The following is a 14,529-nucleotide window of genomic DNA, read 5'->3' as shown; positions in this document are numbered from 1 at the left end:
AGTCGCGTATACAGCATTTCATGTGTGAAATCAATGAATGACAGTTAACTTAATTAACTATATCTGATAGCTTTGAGAGTTAATTGCGCACACACAGCTACAAAAGTGGTAATGATATATTGATGACCTATTGTGTTGAATTTGTATATCACGTAACTTGAATTCGTCAACGAGTGCTCATGGTACTCCAGACTTTTAAACCGAATGTTTGTGTGAAAAGTTATCTAGAAGTAAAGTTAATTACGTTATTTCAGATCGTCTAATTGTAAAATAAATGGAGTAACACTTTGAGTAATAAGGTAATTATTTATTATATACTACACAAATATACAAATGTGATGTGATGATGCATCATTTCATTCTGTATTAGGTAATGTCGGATATTTTGGATCATTACTTTTACATTTGAATGCAATTAACTTTTTTTCAAATTAAACAAAAAACTAGAAATTTGAGGCTTCTACAATCGCCATGACATTTTATTTGCCTTCATACAATTTCATTTTGAAAACATATTTCATTCTTAGAAATTTTAGTTTGTAACCCGAATTTGTTTTATCTCAATTGATTTATGAATTTTGAACACAGGTTTACTACTGGTTCCTTTATTAAAGGTGCCGATTTGATTGAGTTTGGAAATATACATATTGTAAGACTGGACCATTCCGGTCAGAGAACGAACATGATAGCTCAGGTCTCCAATAAAGATTTAAGTCTAAGATTTAAAATTATTTTCAAATTCATGTTTTATTGAAGACCTGTTGGTGACCTTCTGCTGTTGTGTTTTTTTATTTTGGTCGGGTTGTTGTCTCTTTGACACATTCCCCATTTCCATTCTCAATTTTATTTTGCTTAACTATAGTGAAAAATAAGTATCAGACCACGTCCACTTGTATTTTAGTCCATCTGATGAGTTAAACCTTTTTCAACTAATTTGTATAGTTCGTTATAAAGTTGTACTTTTATACCACTGTCCCAGGTTAGGGAAGGTGGGATCCCGCTAATATGCTTAACCCCTCCACGTTATGTATGTATGTGCCTGTCCCAAGTTAGGAGCCTGTAATTCAGTGGTTGTCGTTGATAATGTGTTGCATGTTTCGTTCATTTTGTACATAAATCAGGAAGTTAGTTTCCTCGTTTGAATTGTTTTACATTGTCATTTCGGGGCCCTTTATTGATGACTATGCAGTATGGGCTCATTGTTGAAGGACGTATGGTGACCTATAGTTGTTAATTTCTGTGTCATTTTGGTCTCCTGTGAAGAGTTGTCTCATTAGCAATCATACCACATCTGCGAGAGAAAGGTGTTTTCGTTCGAGCTTTTCCCTTTTTTGAAGCGAGTATTAACACATGTGTTTTACTACAATGTACACACTGATATTTTAATGGACAATTTATGATTTACGCTAGAAAACGTGAACCTTAATTTTTCCGACGTTTATACTCTTCAATAAAATCGACAATATTTTAACGTAAACTTAATTTAACATTAAAATGCATCTTTTCGCTTCTATTCTTTTTATTTCATTTTCCAGCATGCTCATGCTTGGTTTGTATACACAACTGTTAACGTCATAATACCACTACGTTAGGTACGTTTTTACTTTTGCGGACCATCGCACTTTAGCAGGCATCGGACCTCAGCGTAGACTATCTCACTTTAGCGTGACCATCGTACTTAAGCGTTCCCATGACACTTTAGAGTCCTACATATATAAAACAACTCTATGTTTCATCTATTCAATTAACATTTGTTAGCTGACATCCAAATTATAATTAGAGATTTGAATTAAGGAAATAACTATTCGCCAGAAACCAAAGGACGACGAATGCAAAAACTATCGGTCACTCTACAGCTTTCAAAAATGTGCAAAACTAATGTCGTAATTTAAGCTATGATAATGAGCTACGATAGGCATGATAAAATTTGACACCTTTTAAAATAAATGTCTTGATTATTCGAAACAAAACATATTACCTGTTAGATGTTGGTGTGATTAACTTTTTCCAAAGACAACATTCTAGATTATAGTTATCAATTTAGACCGCAAACTGTTATTTATTTAAATTAATTTAAGAATTGATCAATTATATTGATGAGCTCAGTTGAAGCCAATCAAATAACCGACACATGGAAGATATGACTCTATTGTTACCACTAATCAAAGATAACAGGCATAAAATGGTATTACATTTTGTGGAATAAGAACTTAAATAATTTAATCATACTTTGATCGATTCATAGTCCTATTGAAATTGTTATTGTTCCTTTTCAATCATTCTCTGTTTTTTAACATGTGGATTTTTTTATTAAGGGTTAATATATCATTGTCTTTCTACCTATTGAAGATACTCCCCCAGTTCACAAAACTCCAAATGTGTTTCTTTACCTCCAAACAATGTTCATAATTTTTGGTACTTCAATCATCTTAATATTGATAAAAAAAAACGAACTTAAGAATTTTGTCGGAAACTGTAAACCAACTTATATGAGTTTGACTGTTCCTCTGGTATCTGTCGCCCCTATTTTATTCTTGCGTTCGAGTTTGTTTTTTTGCAATTATTAATCGTTACGAACATGTGAAACATTGATTTTTCCTTTAATTAAATATATATCAAGACAGTGAAAACATCGCAACATATCTCGCCATGAAGTTGACCTGAAAGAAATGAACACAGAATAAAGTATTCAAGAAAATAAGTTGGTTTCTGACGTCAGACACCCAAATCAATCAATGTGCTCGTAGATAGTAGATGTTTTTGTGTTCTGTTAAATTGTTCATTTTAAAATTGTTATACGATGATGACTGATGTATCCATATTTTGACTATTTTAATTATTGTGTCTGTTTAGTTAACGCATCACTGTAAATATAACGGAATTTAATGAGACTGTCATTAAAATGAGAGGTTTAGCGCTATAGAACCAGGTTTAATCCACCATTTTCTACATTAGAAAATGCCTGTACCAAGTCAGGAATATGACAGTTCTTGTCCATTCGTTTTTGATGCGTTTTGTTATTTGATTTTGCCATGTGATTATTGACTTTCCGAATTGATTTTCCTCGAAGTCCGTTTTTTTTTTATTTTACTTTTTACAGTATCGTAGAACTGTTGTTTTTTTTTTTACTTTAAGTTTTGATTGCATAATTGTCAATTTATGTTTCTGTACAATTCATTATCAAAGGTTTTTTTTATAATTAAAAACAATATTAAAGCAAATGGCATTGGTATAATTGCTTAAGAATATATAACTTTGTAGACCTATTATTAGAAAATTCATAAAGATTTTTTGCATAGCTTTTCATGCTTTCCAATTAGACATAATAACGCCCGTAATTTTGAACATAGATATCAGTTTGCAGTTCGTCAATAAGAAAATAATCATTTGTTCATTTGTTAAGACAAGGCGCGGCTTAAAACAGAATATAACAATAACAATTCTTAAAGATCATTATATTTTTCTATATTTTTTTTATAAATCCGATGCTGTTATTTTATTTACTTATGTAATGTTTATTGGTCGTTAAGGTTACAGTCAAGTAGAATCTTAGTGTAACAATGTATGGTTTACGCTCGAGAAAGAGTTACACTGAATTAGACGTTTCGCGGGAAAATTAGTGGCCGGGTCGAAAGTTATAGGGGTAATCGTAAGGGACTCTCTATGCTCCGTAAGGGTAACATTTAGAGAACACCCTTATCAAGTAAATAGTATAGTCGCCGTGGGGTATATAAGAGAGTGAGAAATGGCACTCGAGGCTGTCGGTTGGCTGTCAATGAGGCGTCACCAGTCAACAGAGCGTACGTTAGTAATATTAAGACGCTAGGATAGCTTTAATATTCAGGAGACACTTTGTACTGGGTACAAGTAAACGTACAGGTTGATAGGATTGACAAGGCAGACTGTCCCACTCGGAGGACAGGCTGTACCAGCCCGCACTGTCTGGTAGTGACAGGTTGTCCCACTCGGAGGACGAGTTGTTCCAGCTGGCACTGTCTGGTAGTGACAAGTTGTCGCACTCGGAGGACAAGTTGTACCAGACCGCTGTGTCTTGCATTGACAGACTGTCCCATTCGGAGGACAAGCTGAACAGAACCAGCTATACTGTCTCTAAGTGACACATCGTCCCACCTTGAGGACAGGCTGGTTTATTGTATTATATTTGTATATATATAATTGTCCGTTGTTACTTTATATCGACAACGAGTCAGTGTGTCTATTTTAGTTCATTGTGCATAATTTAGATAGTTGCAGTTTTTAGCATTACCGTATTGTTTGTGGACAACTTGGATCCAAGTATTTACTGGAACGGGTGTTTGAGATATAAACGCCTGGTTACACGTTACACTATTATTGATAATAGAACCAAACAGAATTATTAAATTCTTATTTGAAAATAAACTTTGCATTTACAAAAAAAAACATGAATTCGCAAAAAGCAGGAAGTCATTAGGAAAATCAAAATTGCCCTAACAAAGAACTAGAAAAAAAATTACATGAAATGTTATTGCATGCATAGAATATACTGTTTTGTTCTAATGTATAACATATGGGGTTTTGCTACAATTACATGCTTTATTATAACTTACATTAACCTTTGTATTTCTATAGCTGTTCTATCTGTACTATTACAGAACATGAACAGCAGGTAAATGTCAATCGTACTGAAACTTAGTGTAAACAATATTTTATTCAGAAACACATAAATAGATAAGTCGTACAAAAATACAATACAATGGATTGGAAAACAAGTGACTTGTCACTTATACAAATTCCTCTCCTTTTAAAAAGCAAAATCAATTACATATACATCATATAATATAATAATCATAGAAAAAGAAATCAAATGTAGTGGATATAAACATATAACGCAAATAGTTTGGGTTTTTTTTTAAATTGGGTGACATGTTGTTGAGCCAACAAGAATTATTATGTGAATCTCTTAGTTTTTAATATATAGTCTTTTTGTTTTTATTGTCTATATCTGTAATGTTCGGATCACTATAAAGTAACATATCTATATTAAGTGTACCAACTAGGTTAGCAAAAAGGGGCTTCACGAGTTCGATGATAATTGGAACAGTTTAGAAGAAAGTGTAATGAAACTTGAATGCTTTAACATTTAGTGATGTGTCATCATCATTGTTCCATTACTCAAGATCATTGTTTTTAAAAAAAAAACGCGCCTGACTAGCTTCATTGATATTTTAAAATCTCAAAGTGAAAACTTATAAGTAAGTACCACGAATAAGTCTAAACGTTTCATTCGTTCTGTCATAAGAATAAGTCGTATGCAATACACAACGTTCGAGTTCGATGCATTTCCGTCCAAAACTCTGGTTTTAGTGAACATCATTCGTGCGTTTAGGGGCATCGTCAATTCCGCTCCAATGTTGAGCTACTGGTTGAAAAACTATAATTCTATATTGCAAGAATTTTTCGGCAAATTAAATTATCATATTTGACAATCAGTACTGCTGTCATAAGGGAATGGTGATTAGAGTAGGTACTTACAAAACAAATTGTATTTAAGTTCATTCTGCACAATGACGATCAATTAGACGCATGATAAACGTTTTAGGTGCAGGGATACAGGCGATCCCCTCTATCTGGTGAATGACATCATAAAGGCGCGTCTAATTGACGACTTTTCCCGGTGACGGATGAACTCGAAAGTGGTCTATTGCATTTTATTCCGAAAAAAACTGTATTATTTCGTAAAATAACATTCAATAATTTAGAATAAACTTCGAATTTAGAATAAAATGTTGATAAACTATGATAACTAATAAGAACAACATTATTTTATCTCAACGACATTGAGTTAGTGTTTTACCAAATGCGTTTGAAAATAATTATATTAAAGATATCAAAGATATTTAATGAAATAATTTACAATTCCTGTTAAATAATTATTAATTTGAAGGTCTTTTAAAAGTCAACACATGTGTTTGGAAATTAAAGATATGTGTATAACTTTAAAGTGAAAACAACATAGCAATACTGCAAAATAAAATAGAGTTTCAAAAATGTATTTACTAGTTAGACAATGCATTTTTCTTTGTAAAAATTGAATGAGGATCTAGAAATCTCTTTTTCTGATGTGTTTTTACTAACGGTTTAGATATCCATTTACCTTTTTAATCTCTTTTTAATTCTCAATAATATACAAGATTACAAAAAATCCATATGCTTACTTTTACATACTAAGTGCTAATGGAGAAAAAAAAGATTAAATTCTTCAAATGTAAAATGATAAAGAACTAAGAAATAATTCATAAAATTATAAAATTCAAATTATACTTTTGATGAGCAGAAAAGGGGATTGAGCACTAAGAAAACTAATTCAACTTCTGAAGATTTAAGCATTAAGTACCTAGTCCGTATTAGGGTTTGTAGAAATCATTTGTATGGTTTTTTTTCTTTTCCTTTCAGTAGTGTTGTACTGATATCACATTATCAATAATTCTATACGCAAATTAACTGGCATTATATATAAAATATTTTTTAAAGCTAAACAATCTTAAGATGTTCAACAATAGACAAATAGACGTTTGATTAGCTTTAAAAAAAAGCGCTTTTCTGGATTTACCTTCATCAGGAACGCTCAAAGCCAAACATTTGAAATCCGAAGATGTATAAGTACCGAAAGCCTTGAAGAGCTGTATGTCAAAAAATACCTAAAATAAATAGCCAAATTCTTCAAAGCCAACTTTGCCTGAGGGAGTTGAAACCTTAGTTTCTTAATAATTTATAAATTTATAAACGGACAATTTTAGTAAAGTTTGTTAAATCATGTCAGTACCGAAATACTGACTACCGAGCTGATGATACCCTCGGGGACTGATAGTCCACCAGCAGAGGTATCGACCCAGTGATGTAAAATATTGAAAACAACACGTTTTTAATTTCTTGCGTCCGAAGCGCTTTTCTGGATTTACCTTCATCAGGAACGCTCAAAGCCAAACATTTGAAATCCGAAGATGTATAAGTACCGAAACCCTTGAAGAGCTGTATGTCAAAAAATACCTAAAATAAAAAGCCAAATTCATCTAAAGCCAACTTTGCCTGAGGGAGTTGAAACCTACATCAAACGGTATATTCGAAGATAAATTGTCAACATAGAAAAAGTTCATGAGAAAAGCAAACATCCTAAACAGAAAATCATCAACTGTATCGTGATTCCATGTTTAGGTAAGCTGCATTAAAATAAAAACTCACCTTAGATACCAGGATAAACATTCCGTATTTTCGCCAGACGTAAAGAACGAAGTTTAAGAGCATTGAGGACTAAACATTTTTTTTTTAATTTTGCCAAATACAGCTCATTAATCTATTCCTGAAATAGAAAAACCTTAATATTTCAAATGACTCTATGCAATAATATTAGTCTTAAATTCCATTTCAGGTCAGATGACATCTTCAAAGTTTGTTCCGATAGTATCATGGCTATTTTGGTTCATTTATCAAGGTATTTCAATATTTTTTCTCCATCATTTTTTTCAAATTGTTTACTAATTATTCATTACGTATTGCAGTCTAATATTCTCATATGTTGACTTATTCTCTTTCACAGTGAATTTAAACGCTACATTCAAAAGATTAAAATTACTAATACTTTGCCCATGTTTTGATGTTTTGTACATTTTTCATTTTGTTTTAATAGCTATCAAAGGTGCCAGGGTTATAGTTTAGTACGCAAGACGCGCGTTTCGTCTACATAAGACTCATCAGTGACGCTCATATCAAAATATTTATAAAGCCAAACAAGTACAAAATTGAAGAGCATTGAGGATCCAAAATTCCAAAAAGTTGTGCCAAATACGGCTAAGGTTATCTATGCAAAAGTGCAATGAGAATACCATATTATCCTTATCTTACCTAGAATGAAATAGTTTAAGTTTACATGGAAGTTAAAGTATACTCTGTTAAGTAATATATTGATCTGAAGTATATATGCATTACCTGTGATTCTTAATTTCTCGTTCCATATTAGCCTTTTTCTAAATCGAAAATAAACTGACAACTCCATGGCTAAAAATGAAAAAGACAAACAGACAAATAATAGTACACATAAACAACATGGAAAACTAAATACTGAGTAACACAAACCCCACCAAAAACTTGGGGTGATCTCATTTGCTACGAATGGGTAAGCAGATCCTGCATCATATGTGGCACCCGTCGTGTTGCTCGTGTTATTACAATCCCGGTAAAAAATCTAATTCGGTAGGTCAGATTCATGAAAAGTGAAGGACATTATAGTTAAGACGTACGAAACAAAACATATGTCTTCTAGGTTTTAAAATGTTTGCTTCTGCCAAGTTTTATAATGATTATGTATTTCGAACATCAAACCAGACTAAAGCAATAATACAATAAAACTGTTGAAAAGACAACAGTCTATTTTTCCGAATTGGCTCCTGCAAAGTTTTGTAATGATTTTTATTTAGAACAACAAATCATGCTATAAAACTATAGCACAGTAAAACAGTTGAAAAAAACAACAATCTATTTTTCAGATTTGGCCTCTCTCAAGTTTTTGTAATGTTGCTTTATGTAGAACAACAAACCAGACTAAAACCATATTACAGTAAAACAATTGAAAAGACAAAATTTGCGTTCACTTTTCGACATATCTAAGTGCTATGAAAATCACTGAAACAAGTCTACCACATTCCTCTTTATAATTTTACAGATGTGGTTTCTGCTAAGTTATGTAATGTTGCATTATGTAGACCAACAAACCAAACTTCATTGCATCCAAACTACAACCATACGTTGGCTTCATCGTGCAATGCTGTGGATGGCATATATGATTCTAATATAGATCAGCAATCGTGTATATATACACACTGGGATCCAATGCTGAACTTCTTCCCTTCCTGGCAGATCGACTTGGGCGACATCTACAATATAGCATATATTAGTATCACCTTGAGACAAGACGGATATGAACCAAGTAATTAATATAGATAAAAGAAGATATGGTGTTATTGCAAATAAGACAACTTTCAATTCTAGTCACAAACATGACAATTTGTATCAGTAAAAAGTAAATAATTCCAGATCAAAGTACGGTCTTCAGCACGGAGTATTGGCTCACACTTAACAGCAACTATAAGGAGCCCCAAAAGTTACTAGTGTAAAACCATTCAAACGGGCAAACCAATCTATATACAAAACGAGAAACGAGAAAGACTTATGAACCACATCAACAAACGATAACTACTTAACAACAGGTCATCGCAATTCTGTGCTTCCTACTTTTAGAAGTGCTATAGAATATCAGTTATTTTTTAAACAAGAGGCTTTTTCTCTGCTACATAATTATCGAAGTGCATCATTTCACAACTAACAGATATCGTACGATAACATTAGATCGTACGTCGGTCGTAGAGGTTTAACCTGTTGATAGGTTGTTTAAATCAACACCATTACGTTGTCTTACAGAAACATAAAATTACACGGGAGGAAAAGAAGACATACACATGTTATTGTGTGTGTCACAATTATAAATGAGAAAACTGCATATTTACCTTGCCAGAAACATATTGTATTAAATTTATCAGCCCTTGCTAACAAAATCAGACATTTCAGTTTATTTCAATTGAACTAAAACCAGTGAGCTTGCTTCTAAAAGTCATATAATCTTTGACCATAAAATCTTAGAAATGCTTGAGATGGCACAAGAATTGAGACATCTGGGTTTTTTTTAAAGGGAGATGTTAACTATGTCAAAAGACCAAAATGACACAGACATTAACTAGTTCTTCACTCGAATGTCATACGTACCTCATACACCAAATGTTGTGGCGTTCTACACGGTGATTATGAAAGAATATTAACTAAATCGTTCTACAGCGTAACGTATTACTCGTTACTTGTGTTTGCAACTTAGTAAATATTTTTTTCAATCCTGGTATCTATGATGATATCAAAAGAAGATGTGGTATGATTGCCAATGAGACAACTATCCACAAAAGACCAAAATGGCACAAACATTAACAATTATAGGTCACCGTACGGCCTTCAACAATGAGCAAAGCCCATACCGCATATAGTCAGGTTTATTTTGAGTTTATTTCCAGTTGAGATAAGCAATCTTTGGAAGCTCTAACTTCGAGTAACTGATCGTTGTTTGATCAATGTTCAAGTGACACATATTCGTGCATATTAAGACGAGAATAATGTAATATATAAACATATATATATAAAAAGAAGATGTGATATGATTGCCAATGAGACAACTCTCCACAAGAGACTTAAATGACAAATACATTAACAACTATAGGTAATCGTACGGTCTTCAACAATGAGCAAAGCCCATACCGCATAGTCAGCTATAAAAGGCCCCGATATGACAATGCAAAACAATTCAAAGGAGAACAGGCCTTATTTATATAAAAAAAATAATGAAAAACAAATATGTAACACATAAACAAACGACAACCACTGAATTACAGGCTCCTGACTTGGGACAGGCCCATACATAAATAATGTGGCGGGTTAAACATGTTAGCGGGATCCCAACCCTCCCCCTAACCTGGGACAGTGGTATAACAGTACAACATAAGAACGAAGTATAAAATGTTGGTTTTGCATGGTGAATAGTATAGCACAGTCCAATGAACGCCTTATTTTGGGAAACCAAAATTAATTTTGTAAAGTTTCTTCTGCAACAATATCCAAGAGAAAGGTGCCAGATCTTCTGCTGTCTTTTTAAATACCTGTGTCAGCGTACACAAAATCCATTATGGATAGAGGAGTGATATACTGACTGACACCAGATTGCCTGTATTTCTAAGTCGAAGTTAATTGCCCGTCATTTCACTGTTTTAAAACATTGTACCTGATAATGATTCATGTCATCGTTTATTACTATTATCGAGACTCATCGACCAGTACTCCATCATAGTGGTGAGCGGTTTTCACATCTGGCCAACCATGTTCCGAAACAGCCGTTGTGAAGGCAGTAAACAGCATCAGAATATACAACAAACCAAAAGATCTGACTTAAAACAAAATGACGGCCGTCCTTTTCAATTTTTCATCTGAAACAAAATATTTAATCGCTCACCAAACCCCTTCTGGTACCGATCCAACGGTGCGTTACCAATCGGCAATCCTCGGGTGACTCCGCCACTCTCGAGGTACGGAATCGACCGAGTTGTGACGAATGGGTGCGTTACCAGTCATTCATTGTCGTTAATAACCACCAGCTAGTAACAGAATCTGTATCTTTTCAGAATATGTTAAAAATATACTTATCAAGGTTGGGAACAGTTTGACAAGTGCCGGGGAATTAATTAATCCATTACAATGTGTCGATGTTTATAATCCTCCAACCAACTTAGGAACACCGTTAAAGTTGTTCTGCAACACACAACGATCAGCTAGATACTTAAGAATAGAAAAAGAAGACCTTTACTTCAGTTGGCTCAGCTTTTGTGAACTGGAAGTTTTCTGTGAGTATATAACGTATTATAAAAAGGACACGAAAACCCCAATATTGAAAGAAAAATGCCACAAGCAAAAAGTCTACACATAATAAACAAGTTTGAAAACAAAATTTAACAATTTATAAAAGAGGAACGAAAGCTACCAAAGAGACAGTCAAACTCATAAATCGAAAATAAATTGACAACGCCTGGCTTAAAATGAAAAAGGACAAACAAACACTAGAACACATGAAAAAACATAGAAAACTAAAAAAATAAGCAACACAAACCCCACTAAAAGCTAGGGTTGTGCTCAGGAAGGGTAAGCAGATCCTGCTCCACATGTGGCACCCGTCGTGTAGCTTATGTTATGACAAATCCGGTAAATAGTCTAATTCGGTAGGTGACATTCATGAAGGGAGTGGGATTGTAGTAACGACGTAAGGAACATATCTGATATCATTTGTGAAACGGTTATTCCATAACGGTCATCCAACAAGCGATAAGGAATGTTTGTTTGTACTTGATGATGTATACGTATGCATCATGTTAATGGATCGGTTAAACACCAAAAACGAATATTACATAATGGAAATCTAGGCGATAGCAATACACCAAAATGTCCCCATGGTCATTTGCTGTAAAAAGGGCAATTCTGAATGGATAATAGGTAAAAATGTATATTTTCCCCTGGGAACAAAAAACAAAAGCATTCCCTTTTTTAGTACACAATACATATTAGAATATCAACCCGGACTACTTTCCTCAAGATACACACCATTAAACAAAAAGTTTCCTGGATACATTATATGATTACTATTACCTCACCTAGTTTCCCAGGGAACTATCAACACAAAAAACATTTCCATGTGAATCTATACATTTTAAAATTTCATCAATGAATAAATTCCATATAAAATTGAAAAAAAAAGATTTTTCAGTGAGTGATGAAACATCTTCAACTGTTATCCTTTTTTAATTTAACTTGTAACGATAAATATTTAGCTGGCCTTGAATAGTTTCTAAGGAAATAATTTAACCATCAAAAACATTTTTCTAGAAATTTCATCACAGAAAAGTTTCTCTTGAAACTCACACTTAAAAACATATTTCCCCGGGAGACATGGTTTGATATGAAATACGGAGATGCGATGTGATTGCAATATAAGACAACTGTCAATCAAAGTTCAAATGACTGTATGTGAATCGTATGGTCTTCAACAATGATAAAAGCCCATTGCGTACAGTATGTTGTCAGTTTGTTTTAGATTTATGTGTTTGACTGTCCCTTTGGTATCTTTCGTCCCTCTTCTATGGTAGGCCCCGAAATAAAAAATATGTAACAATAGTTACACCCCAATCAATAACAAAACAGTTCACGAAAAGAATATGAAAGACATGAACAAACAACAACATCTAATGAACTACAGGCTCCTGAATTAGGATAATATATATTTTTATTTTTACTGAGGAAAGCTTCTTCTGCAGGCAGGCAGCTTTGTGTTTGTTTAAGACATTAGCTCAATATGTCAGATCCATTAGTGCTGAAAATTCAATGTTGGAAACTATTAGATTAACCGTTTTGAAGTCTGGGGATTTTGCCTGTTCCCCTTATTGGTCGGTAGTTTCTTTAAATTTCGGGGAGCTTTGTAGTATTGTTTTAGGCTTTTCTCTGTCATGAATACTGCTGGGCAATTAAACCATTATTAGTACTATGGCATTTATGTGGTTTCCTGTTAACAATGTCCTACATTTTGTTTATTTCTTGCATTATAAAAAACTACTGTGATATTCTTCGAAGTTCCATCAAACCCTAGATTATAATCCTGGTACCTTTGATAACTATTGATATAGATTTGCCCTTAGTGCATGAAATCTGTTTATACATCATTTTATCAACATTATTTGTATAATTAATAATTCATTTACATTACTTTCACAGCGGACATAACAGATACTTATTGTCCAGATCCCCCCAAAGACTGGACATGCCGTGATTTGACTCATACATCAACTACTCCCAGGTCACAATGTGTTGAAACAAAGCCTACCACACAATCTTCAAAAACAACAATGGAAGTTGTCACAACCACGGAAACCGTGACTACAACTGCACAAATCACAACAACGGAGGATGTCACAACAACGGAAACCGTGACTACTAAAGCTCCAATTGCAACAACGGAGGATGTCTCAACCACGGAAACAATTACAACAGCTGTTCCAACGACCCCCGCGAAGGAAGTCTCAACAACTGAAACAATTACATCAGCTGTTCCGACAACTGTAAACAGTGTTACAACCACAAAATTAGAGGCTACACCAATAAACTCTATTTCAGAGCCTGATAATATGTGTTATTGTCCGTGTAACAGTGGGGGATATCTTGTTCTGACAGATGCAGAACTCCAAGAAAAAATAGAAAAAATAATTTCAGAAATAAAAGTAGATCCAAAAGGAACGTCGTTGGCAAAACGAAAATTGATAAGTGCTGATGATAGCAGACCGTCGGCTAAAGCAGTAGGGTCTTTAGGTATTGTTATTTTAGTTGTAATTGCTGGTTTTATAGTTATCATGGATTCAGACGTAATTTACAGAAGTATAGAACAATTTATTGCAAGGAGGAAGAAGAATAAAAGTATTGAAGAAAATTAATTAATACGGTTATAACATGTGTATACACACATATGTATGTATAATTAAAAAGTCAGATCATTTTGTTACACCTGATGATCCGTTTATTTGGCATTTAGCAGGGTTTACAGGGTTTAAGAACATCCATTTTTCGACATGCTAGTCAAATATATAGATACGGAAAGAATTTCTATTGTAAATATATATAGAATGTTAGTTTATATACAGGTTTGTCTATATTAAGACATATAATCAGACATAACATGATCAGGTTCTGTAGAGGCCCAAACGCTGTCCTAAACAAGGAAATTCGTATTATTAAGTTAAAAATTTTGGCAATATGCAAATGTATTTCTCATTTGTTTTATTCTTAAAGTTAGATTCACTGAATATACTGATATTTTGGGTTGTATGATAGCAAGACACAATCGGTCTTGTTTTTGCTAAAACCTGC

General features: G+C 33.4%; 1 protein-coding gene across 1 annotated transcript; it reads left to right on the top strand.

Annotated features, from left to right (window-relative positions):
* The first annotated feature begins 200 nt into the window (after positions 1-200).
* LOC134722305 (uncharacterized) lies at positions 201-14,096 on the top strand. The gene is made up of 5 exons (XM_063585913.1): positions 201-299; positions 7,409-7,471; positions 8,699-8,962; positions 11,250-11,468; positions 13,384-14,096. The coding sequence occupies exons 2-5, from the start codon at positions 7,414-7,416 to the stop codon at positions 14,094-14,096; spliced, it is 1,254 nt and encodes a 417-aa protein (XP_063441983.1). The 5' UTR covers positions 201-299; positions 7,409-7,413.
* The last annotated feature ends 433 nt before the right edge of the window (positions 14,097-14,529 follow it).

Source organism: Mytilus trossulus, chromosome 6 (genome assembly GCF_036588685.1).
Source record: "Mytilus trossulus isolate FHL-02 chromosome 6, PNRI_Mtr1.1.1.hap1, whole genome shotgun sequence".
Taxonomy (NCBI): domain Eukaryota; kingdom Metazoa; phylum Mollusca; class Bivalvia; order Mytilida; family Mytilidae; genus Mytilus; species Mytilus trossulus.
This window is presented reverse-complemented; position numbering and strand designations above follow the sequence as displayed.

What these genes read in the sequence shown, in the direction of transcription:
- LOC134722305 (XM_063585913.1), top strand. Translation starts at nt 7,414, where the DNA reads ATGACATCTTCAAAGTTTGTTCCGATAGTATCATGGCTATTTTGGTTC. An exon ending in ACAAGACGGATATGAACCAA is followed by an intron (nt 8,963 to 11,249) that starts GTAATTAATATA and finishes GTATCTTTTCAG; the next exon opens with AATATGTTAAAAATATACTT. An exon ending in TTGTGAACTGGAAGTTTTCT is followed by an intron (nt 11,469 to 13,383) that starts GTGAGTATATAA and finishes TTACTTTCACAG; the next exon opens with CGGACATAACAGATACTTAT.